General features: G+C 35.2%; 1 protein-coding gene across 1 annotated transcript; it reads left to right on the top strand.

The window, feature by feature from the left end:
• The first annotated feature begins 1,576 nt into the window (after positions 1 to 1,576).
• LOC21391473 (5'-adenylylsulfate reductase 3, chloroplastic) lies at positions 1,577 to 4,646 on the top strand. Its single transcript, XM_010098592.2, has 5 exons — positions 1,577 to 1,704; positions 1,795 to 1,926; positions 2,124 to 2,253; positions 3,055 to 3,865; positions 3,966 to 4,646. The coding sequence occupies exons 1-5, from the start codon at positions 1,632 to 1,634 to the stop codon at positions 4,194 to 4,196; spliced, it is 1,377 nt and encodes a 458-aa protein (XP_010096894.1). The 5' UTR covers positions 1,577 to 1,631; the 3' UTR covers positions 4,197 to 4,646.
• Positions 4,647 to 10,626: the final 5,980 nt, after the last annotated feature.

The following is a 10,626-nucleotide window of genomic DNA, read 5'->3' as shown; positions in this document are numbered from 1 at the left end:
CCCTTCACTCTTCTCCGAAACACACACCCATTTCCTCTGTAGTTTTCATGTATATAATGTTTATTTAATATTATTATTTATTTAATATATTATTATTTTAAATATTATTATATGTTTTTAAAAATTAAACCACCAAACAAAATTTCAGTTTTTTTTTTAAATTGAAAACAATCTCGGAATAAAACTACCAAACACATTTTCAGAAATGATTCCAAAATGAAAATGAAAACGTTTTCGTTTTCATTTTCATACAAAAAACAAAATCATTTTGGAACGAGTTCGAAACGCACCCAAATATTTTTTTTTTGTTTTTTAAGAATCTGACATTTGTTACCCTAGAGAAACGAGAAAAAGAGAAAATGAGAGATTGAGTTGGTTGGAATTCTGGGACTGACTTCAGGGGCATCATCGGGCTTCCGACTCTGAAACTTGGTCCTTGGATTCATCTCATCGTTGTCTTCTACGTAATGGTGGTAGTATGCGGAGTGGTGCTTCCATTGCAGCGGATCTGACACACTTTGGAAGTGTGGTGCTATTCGTTTGGGCTGTTGTCTTTAACATGTTTGCTGAATGGTGACTGTGCTCCTTTGGCGTTTTGTTTCGTGCGGCAATGAGTTTCTCTTGAAGGTAGTGTTTTCAATTGCTGACGATGGCTGCAGAGGGTGAGTTTCACTTGCAGCTTTACGCCGTTTGCTCTACCACGTTGTATCCCCTTTAAAGTCTTCTGTTTTTCCTGGTGGTGCTCTTGTCAATTGCCTCCTCACCAGAGTCGCTTGACAACAGGTCTTGGGATATTTTTGTGTTTATTAAATTTTTATTTTCGGTGTGCTTTTACTACAATAGCTGGGGTTTTCACCTCATTATCTTTGTTTATTTTTGGAGTCTGTTGGACTGGTGTCTTGGCGGTGTTTGGTGTAGCCTTAGTGCTATAATGTTCTGCCCCTCTATCGCTTAAAAGTCTATCTTTCTGAGAGGAGTTTTATCAAATAAAACCATACGTGTGCTCGATCTTAGTGTGCCAGCATTTTCCTATTTTTGAACCTCAAGTGTGCGTCTGTTCTCCCACTAGGTCATTAGCCGTCTATTGTGTTTGTTATTCTGGTTTTGTTTAAATGTAAGTTCCCTGATATTTATTAAGAAAAAAATAGTTAAATACTTTTTCTATTTACTATTTTAAGATAGTGAAATTTGTTATATATACTACAATATCTCATACACTTAAATGGTAAAATGAGGGTCCTTTATAATTCAAGGGGTAAAAGTGAGAATTTAAGACATCGTTCGCTTCGCAGATTTGAATTTTCAATTTAAATTGAGACGTGATTTTTTCTAAAAACTTTTAACTGTAATAAAAAATTAAATGTGATATTTTTTAAAAATTTTTAACTGTAAAAATTTAAAACTGAAAATTCAAATGTGAGAAATGAACAATACTTAAATTAAGGGGCCAACTAGTGAGAGTGAACCGATAGAAAAAAAACACTTGTCCAGGTTCAATGAACCAAGACACCCGCCAACCTTGTAGTTCGGACAGCGACTTCATCTCTCCCTACAAAAAAACTTTCCTCATTCTTCCACTCACTCTCACTCACACAGTGTCTCATATTCTTAGAAACGTTTCATCATCTTCCATGGCATTCGCATCTTCTTCTTCTCACCTCCGCTCCTCGATCGCTTCGATCTCTTCGCGCCGATATCCGAAAGGTACATTTTTCTTTCGAACTGTGATTGTTTCAGAGATTAAGGAAATTTCGATAGTTTGGAGTTATTGATCTCTCTCTGTTTGTGCATCAGATCAATTTTCGGTTCCCTCGACGGTTTCGTTCGAGAAACGTTTTCAGAAACAGTTTTCGAAACCAGTTTTCCCGGGATCGGAAAGGAATCACCTTGTTTTCCCTCTGGAAGCTTCGAAAGCTGCTTCTCTAGGTAAAGAAAAGGAATAGTTTTTGTTTAATCCGTAATTCGTATGTTTTTGTGAACGTAATTATTTGAATTAGAAGATCTCTTTTGTTATTTGTGTGTAAATTTATATTTACCATAATGTTGGAGAAATCATGATATTTACATTCTTGAATTCATGGAATTCTAGTCGAATTGTATTTTTTTAATGGGGAAATGTGCAGAACTTGGAGATAATAGCGTAGATGTAGAAGATTATGAGAAGTTGGCCAGAGAGTTGGAAAATGCTTCTCCGTTTAAAATTATGGATAAAGCGCTTGAGAAATTTGGGAACGACATTGCCATTGCTTTCAGGTATCTTTCAGTTAATGTTCTAAAATGAATGAATGAACGTGAATATATTATATAATATGTGTGTATGTAAATATATATGTATATGTATACGTATAATATAACTAGAATTTAGCCGGTTAAGAGTGTGTTTGGTTGGGGGAGAGCTAATCTATTGTTTGGTTGTAGGGAGGAGACGAAAAGACGAAAAGTCTTCTGGCCTCACTAAATTCATGTTGAAAAGGACTACATATTTTATTCTTTTAAAAGGTTTATTAACAAATAGTAAAATGAAGAAAATAACAGTTAGACAAATAAACTATCATAAATATATATATATATATATATATATATATAAACATATATGTTATTTCAACTCTCCCTTTCTCTTACTGAACAACATGAAAGGTTTGCTATAATGCTCTTGATGCTTGCATTCTTCCCCTATCTATCTATCTGTGAACCTTTGAAAAGTTTAGGATTTATAAACCTTTGAAAAATCTAGTTGGCTTTATTACATTGAAAGAAAAAAAAAGGGGAAAAAAGAGAGGTAAATCAAGATTTGCGTTTGATGTCGGAGATAGAGTCCAATGTGTGTTTAGCTATTTGCAAGTCTATCCACTTTATGCAAATAACTTCACCACTCATCTAGAATAACAATCTGTTATTCTTGGGGCTCTTGTTTTGCAGTGTATTCCAAATGTACTTAGCATATGATATACTTTCTCCTCTGTATTTACAGACAAAGTTAATAGATTTTACTTTACTGTTCTGTAGTTTTGGAATATGTAACTTAAAATTTTGGTTATTTATTTGTTCTTGCAGTGGAGCTGAAGATGTGGCGTTGATTGAGTATGCCAAGCTAACTGGTCGACCCTTCAGGGTGTTTAGTCTCGATACCGGGAGACTAAACGCCGAAACATACCAGTTCTTTGATGCTGTTGAGAAGCACTATGGCATCCCCATAGAGTACATGTTCCCTGATGCAGTGGAAGTTCAGGCATTAGTAAGAGGCAAAGGGCTGTTCTCATTTTACGACGACGGGCACCAAGAATGCTGCAGAGTGAGGAAAGTTAGGCCTTTAAGGAGGGCCCTTAAGGGTCTCTGCGCTTGGATTACTGGACAAAGAAAAGATCAGTCTCCCGGCACCAGGGCTGAGATTCCGATCGTACAGGTGGACCCTACATTTGAAGGAGTTGATGGAGGTATTGGCAGTTTGGTGAAGTGGAATCCGGTGGCGAACATGGAAGGTCAGGACATATGGAGTTTCCTTCGAGCTCTGAATGTACCTGTCAATTTTCTGCATTCGCAAGGTTATGTCTCTATTGGATGCGAGCCGTGCACGAGGCCAGTGCTGCCGGGGCAGCATGAGCGGGAGGGAAGGTGGTGGTGGGAGGATTCCAAGGCCAAGGAATGTGGCCTCCACAAAGGAAACATCAAGCAAGAAGCGGCGCCACAGCTAAATGGAAATGGAATTTATCTCGCAAACGGAAGCCCCACGGCTTCTGCGGACATCTTCAACAGCCAGAACGTTGTGGATTTGACTAGAAAAGGGATTGAAAACCTGGCTAGATTGGAAACCAGAGGAGAACCTTGGCTTGTTGTGCTTTATGCACCTTGGTGCCGCTTCTGCCAGGTAAAAACTAAGTTCACGCATTAAGTTCAATTTGAAAGAATGGATTGAGCATGACATGATCGTCTCTAATCTAACCTTTTGTTCCCTGGAATTTGTTTAGGCAATGGAAGGATCATATGTCGAGTTAGCGGAAAAGTTGGCAGGGACAGGGGTGAAGGTAGCTAAGTTCAGGGCTGACGGCGATCACAAGGCATACGCACAGCAAGAGCTGCAGCTCGGAAGCTTTCCCACAATACTGTTTTTCCCAAGACACTCGTCCACGCCTATCAAGTATCCATCAGAGAAGAGAGATGTCAGTTCTTTGATTGTTTTCGTGAATGCTCTACGATGATAGAATGCCATCTTTTGGCTAGATTTAGAATCAGCATCAAGTGAATGGAAACGCTCTTTTTGGGCATATTTATTATCGCTGGATAGAGCTTTTGATTGACTATTTGCAATGCTATAATAGAGGCACACTAAACAAAGCCGATAATCTCGGATCTTGGTTAGGCGATCATCTTAGATTAGGGAGTTATGTGTAATCATGTGGTACGAATATCGTGAGATCAATCATCTTGTCGATCTCAACACTTCATGCTTTTGTTGAATAAAAATGGGTCTTGCTACAGATTGTATAGTTTACTTTGGTCTATAAGTGTGTGTTACATATACACACATACGTGGGGCTTTCGATACAAACAACTAGAAAGCCTAAAGAATGTAACATTCCATAAGCCTAAACTATGTGATTAAATAAATTCTCCTTTATCCGCTGCGGCCCTGCGGGTGGAGTACTCCGCGTTCCCCTTCTTCAAAATCCATGATCAGCGCCATCTTAGCTTCTAATTATCACACTGATCACGATGCAGAGAAAGAAGATCTATTCATTATTAGGTCTCGTTTATTTTGCTAATTCGAGTTGAGAACTCGAGTTAAAAAGTAAATTTATGTGAGAATGTAACAAAAAAGTTGAGTTTGCATTTTTGTAAGAGAAAACAGTATGAACAAAAAATTTTAGTTGTGATTCAAACAGTTGAACGAGGCCTTAATCTTCATGTACATGCATACATACATTCAGACACACACATGTATAGGCACTAGTATGGTCACAAACATATTCACACAGAAGTTATGTCTCGTTCGCTTCGCGGATTCAAGTTTTTAATTTAAGTTGAGATATGTCATTTTTTGAGAGTTTTTAACTGTAACAGAAAAAGTTAGATTTGACATTTTTTGAGAACTTTTAATTATAGAAACCTAGAACTGAAAATTCAAAATGGCGAAATGAACGATGCCTAATATTTGGCACAAGTAACCATTACTACCACTATGTGTGGTTGGTGGAGGGATGGAAAAGACTAATCCATTGTTTTATTAGAGGGAGGAGTGGAGGGATAAGAAAGATGGAGGAAGTGATTCTGTGTCAGGGCCTACCAATTTGAATCGTTTCATTAATTAAAAAATTCAATCAATTCATCAAATTGAATCAGACTATTGCAAAATGAACAATACAGTAATTAGACAGAGAAAATTGTTGAACTTACTCTTAGAGTGTATAAATTTAAATTTTTACTTTTTGCTCTTAATTAATACAAATTTAATCAAAGTGGAACTATTTAATAAGACATTTGTCTCATTTTTCTTTTAAAATTAACTATAATTTTTCATCAACTCTCTGCCTCTGCTGCCGAATAATATAAAGAATTACTCTATGATTTTCTCTAATTTCTACTCTCTTCATCCTCCTACCAAACGGAGTTAATATTTATTACATCGTCATCCGTAGCCGGTATGTAGGTTTTGGAGTAGAGATTTTCTAACCACCTCTGATTTTGATTTGAAATGGGGACCTGCAGTAATTCGACCACCTCTGATTCTCAAATGGCCTCTAGTCATTTGAAAGAGTAACTTGTCCAAATGATTTTTTTCAAGGGTTATATATATATATATATATATATATATATATCTGTGTGTGTGTGTACGTTCCAATTTCTAAGAGTAAAGATCCATTAATTTTTCTTTCTGAGTGCATACTAATGCAACTTCAATTCATGATGAACAAAATAGCTTTTGAATATAATCTATTTAAAGATGTTTTCTTCTAAAAGTAGTTTTTGAAATTTATGAAAAGTTCTCTAATTAGTAAATATCATCATTCCAAATGTCATTACAGACAAACAAGATAACAAGGAAAAGAAATATATAGATAAAAAGCAAAAAGCACGATGTTACTACAAAGTATTACCGACAATTCCACACCTTAATATAATTATTGGAATTGTCTCCAGACATCCGAACCAGTCAGAGTACATTTTTAATTGTTATAACATTGATTGTATATTCGTGTAACACTTGATATATATAATATGACATTTATAACATTATAAATGAACAAATTGAGTGTTATGCGAACATGTAAACAATATTATAATAGGAAATGAAAAATATTAAAAGTAATGGATTAGTCGGGTATCATAATTGAGACTTTTTTCATTAACTTATAAATTTAAGAAAATTTTAAGTTTAATTATTGTTTTTTCTAACTTTATTATTTATATCATTACATAAAATTTTAATGCCACTATCGAAAATAACTTACAGGTTACAAAAAATAATCTACAGACTAAGAAAAGATAACATACAAGTTGTTAGTTGCATAACATAAATTTAACAACGATGACATAAATAAAATAATATTATTTTATTGATGAAAGTTTTAAAAATTCCCCTAATAATTTTACATAATTAAGTCACTCTCTCTAGAGATTCCTTTCTTGTACTTTTTTCCCTCTGCCCCGAAAGACACCAATTTTGTCTCGTTTTCATTTTTTTTTTTTAAAGAAAAAAAGCCACCACCCCACTTATATAAATTGACCACTTACAACGCAAAGAGCGAGCTATGGAGACCTTATAATTCTTAGTAGTTATTACTATATTCTACATCCCAATTATGGCTTGCAATGTCAGAAATCTAGAAAGGCTTTTTAGCTTGTTCTTGATTTTCTTTTCCACATTCTTTGGTGGTTTCATAATTAATCTCTCAGAAGCCCACAAGGCTCCAGCCATGTTTGTGTGTGGAGATTCCCTAGTTGATGTGGGTAACAACAATCACCTCAAATTTGCCTCCATAAAAGCAAATTTTCCTTACCATCGCATTGACTTTCCCACCAGGAATGCCACCGGGAGGTTTGGAAATGGCAAAATTGTGGCAGATTTCTTAGGCACGTAAAATATTTCATCAAAATACATGTCCGTTTAGTTCGCTGATTCGAGTTGAGATATGATTTTATGTGAAAGTTTTTTACTGTAGTAAAAAAATTAGAAGTAATTGTTTCTGAGAGTTTTTTATTGTAGTAAAACTTGAATTCTAAACTCAAATACGGGACAGTCCTTTACACACACGTGTCTTTATGTGCTTTCCTATGTATGTTGTAATTAATTGATGAGGTTCCTTTTATGATCATCATCTAATTACTTAACTCGTAATCATATAATAATCGTGGCTGGAGGGCTTAGCCAATTTCCCTCGGGGCAAATTCCATATTTAATGTCAATTAATGTCACACGTATATTGAGCGATCATGATATGATTCTACTCTATCATCAATTCATATCTTGAGTTATCTTAACTATGTCACCTTTAAAGTTCCGTTCATTTCACCGATTCGAGTTTAGAATTTGAGTTTTACTACAGTAAAAAGCTCTCAGAAACAGTCACATCTAACTTTTTTACTACAGTAAAAAGCTCTCACATAAAGTAACATCTCAATTCGAATTAAAAACATGAATCAGCGAACGAAATGAGTCCTAAATATAAAAATTTAATGATGGTAATATATATATATATATAATTTTTATATATAGAATGCATTGTAGTGTATATATATGCAGAGCTATATGTAACAATATGAACTGTTTTTAGAAGTACTATGTGAAACTTCATTTTTTTTGAATTATAATTTGAAAATTGAATTAAAGTTCTTTTGATATGTGCAGCTGAGAAAGTTGGCGTGCGAAGTCCAACCCCATATCTGTCCATGCCATTAAACCATACTAATTTTACTGAAAAGGTGAAATACTATCAAACTGGTGTTAACTTCGCCTTTGGAGGTGCTGGAGTTACTGATACAACAATTGTTTTTGTGAGTATATATGTGTGTATTTGCATTGTTGGACGTCTGTTCGGCTACTGTTGCGAAATTGCTTTTGAATTTAATTGAAATGTGTTTGCTCGCAAGCGAATGAATCGCAAAAATAATAAAGTGTACCTAAATATAAATATTATCACACAGAAATTAAGTTTTTATAAGTTAAATTAAGTACCATAATTATAATAACTACAACTTTATCTAGAATTAAACTAACAAAACAAGTAAAGAAATAATTTGGAAACAAGAAGGGATCGAATGGAACTCTGATGGTATTAAGGCGGCTAGGGGTCTGATTTCATCCTACCGACCTATGCTAATCTGATTCTTAAGCTTGATAACTAATTTCACTCAATTCATTAATCTTAAGTTTTCGAAAGTAATTTCACTCCCTCTCTCGAGTGCTGAGTAAAATAGTTTGCAAGATCCAGTTAAACAATATCCTTATTAGCCTAACCAAATCAAGTATCCATTAAGCAACATAATATTGATTACCTGAATTAATTGGCCTCCCGAACTCAACTAACTCTAGGTTGTGCTTTCCTGCCAAATCCAACATGTGAAAGTAACTCTCCCGAACATAAATTCACACATCTATATCTCTAATTCAATGGATAATCAACTTAGACAATAAGCATAGAGAAACATAAATGGATTAAATTGTAAATACATTAACAAGCATATAGAATCTTCATAACATAGCAATGGTAAAACTACATCAAACCCCTAGCTCTAAAGAGTTTAGCTAGAAGTATACATCAATAATCCCATAGCATAAAGCATAAACAGTCCAAATCTCATATCCACAGTCTACACAAAATCAAGGAAAATACAAATTCTATAAGATAAAAGAGGAAGGAGAAGAAGGAAATAAAACTCATTGAAGAACAAACTCTAAATTTTCAAGCTCCCGTCCAATCTCCAAGCATGCTCTTTAAACCCTCATATTTTCCTCTTTTGGTTCCCTTTTTTTTGTGTTTTCAAGCATCCCCTTGTGATTCTTAGCTCAATTCCATTTTATACTCCCCTTGAAATCAATGCAAATGAAGTATTAAATGACTGCAAAACGCGTGGAGGCACTACAGTAGATCACTTTCCTGTTACAGCGCCATTAGGATTTTTGAGAAAACCCTAACAACGCAGACAACCCTGTTGCAACGGGTCTTTAGTTTTTGGGGTACTGCAGCGCAAGAAGTAGGCGCTGTTGTGCCTGAGGCAGGGGCCTAGGGCTAGCTTTCTGTTGTCTGCGCTGCAGTTGAATTCCATTCCGCTGCAGTGGCTTCATGACTTGATTTGGCTCCGAATTTGACTCTTTTGAAGATATTTTTATTCATTTTAACTCAAACCTACAAAAGCAAGGAAAAAAAAAAAACAGAACGCTAAAAACACTAAGAACCAACAAAAATAACCAAGAGTTGTAAGTAATAAAATCGAGATGTGTAAGTAATAAAATCAAGCTATCAGCTACGCTCGCCGAGCATTTTTCGGGAGTATACGCCGAGAAGACACCGCCGATACTCCGCCACCAACAGTGACACTAGACATGATAACTTTGCCGTCCTTAATACTCGGCAACCTTTACACCTGGATATCTTGCGCCATATACTATCTTGTGACCAATCTCTTTGCCAAGCACTCCCTATGTCGGGGGTTCATATTGTGCTCCCTATTATCTGTACAAGGGCAATCCTCACCGTTAGATTGACCAAATATAGTCGCCATTGATTCGCGACACATACCCCTACATCTAACAAGCCTATACAACTATACCGGCGGACCTCTGATGGACGGTGGGTAAAAACCGGATTTGGCAAGAAACTATAAATACCTTTCAAAGCTCATTTATGAGGTACATACACTTCTCTACACATATTAATTGTCTCTTCATTTATTGTTCCCAAGCACAACACTGACTTGAGCGTTAGAGGGTCTTTGGCCGGCACCACACTGGTGCCCCAACTGATATCGAGCCTCACTTATCTCCCGTGCAAGATAATCAAGTCAGCACTTCAAGAATCGAACCAACCGTCTAGAAGACCTAACTAAGCATGACTGGGTCGGGTGGGATAGTCTGACCACCGTGCGCAGCCGCACGCGTGGGTGTTGAGTTAACAAAGGCATCAACATGCATAAATCATATATATATATATATATATATATTTCATATATATATACATCATGAAAAGTTTAGCCACGATTCCTTAATAATTACAGTCTATTCCAACAACTTCCTTCTCTTTCTCTTGTAATGAAAACCAATCAATGAGATAAATGAACATACACACGAGTATTTTATTTTAAAAAGGAGATAAATACTTTTTAAAGTGTATAAGACTAAATTTTTACTCTTTATTTTTGATTAATTAACATTTTTTTTAGTTAAATAACTATAGTAGTTAAAAGAGTATTAATTAATTGTGAGGGGTAAAATTCAGACTCGATATGAGGGTAAATTTAGTAATTTTCTTTTTTTTTTTTGTATTTTTTATTGTAAAGGAAGAGAAAATAACTAATCGAAAAGTGATGAGATAAGTACATAATGGGTGATTTTTCAGGTGTCAATTTAGTTGAGATGTGATTTTCCTCCTTAATGGACTAGTTGTCTATTTACTTCCGTTTATATATATATAT

Source organism: Morus notabilis, unplaced genomic scaffold (assembly GCF_000414095.1).
Source record: "Morus notabilis unplaced genomic scaffold, ASM41409v2 Scaffold1652, whole genome shotgun sequence".
NCBI lineage: Eukaryota > Viridiplantae > Streptophyta > Magnoliopsida > Rosales > Moraceae > Morus > Morus notabilis.
This window is presented reverse-complemented; position numbering and strand designations above follow the sequence as displayed.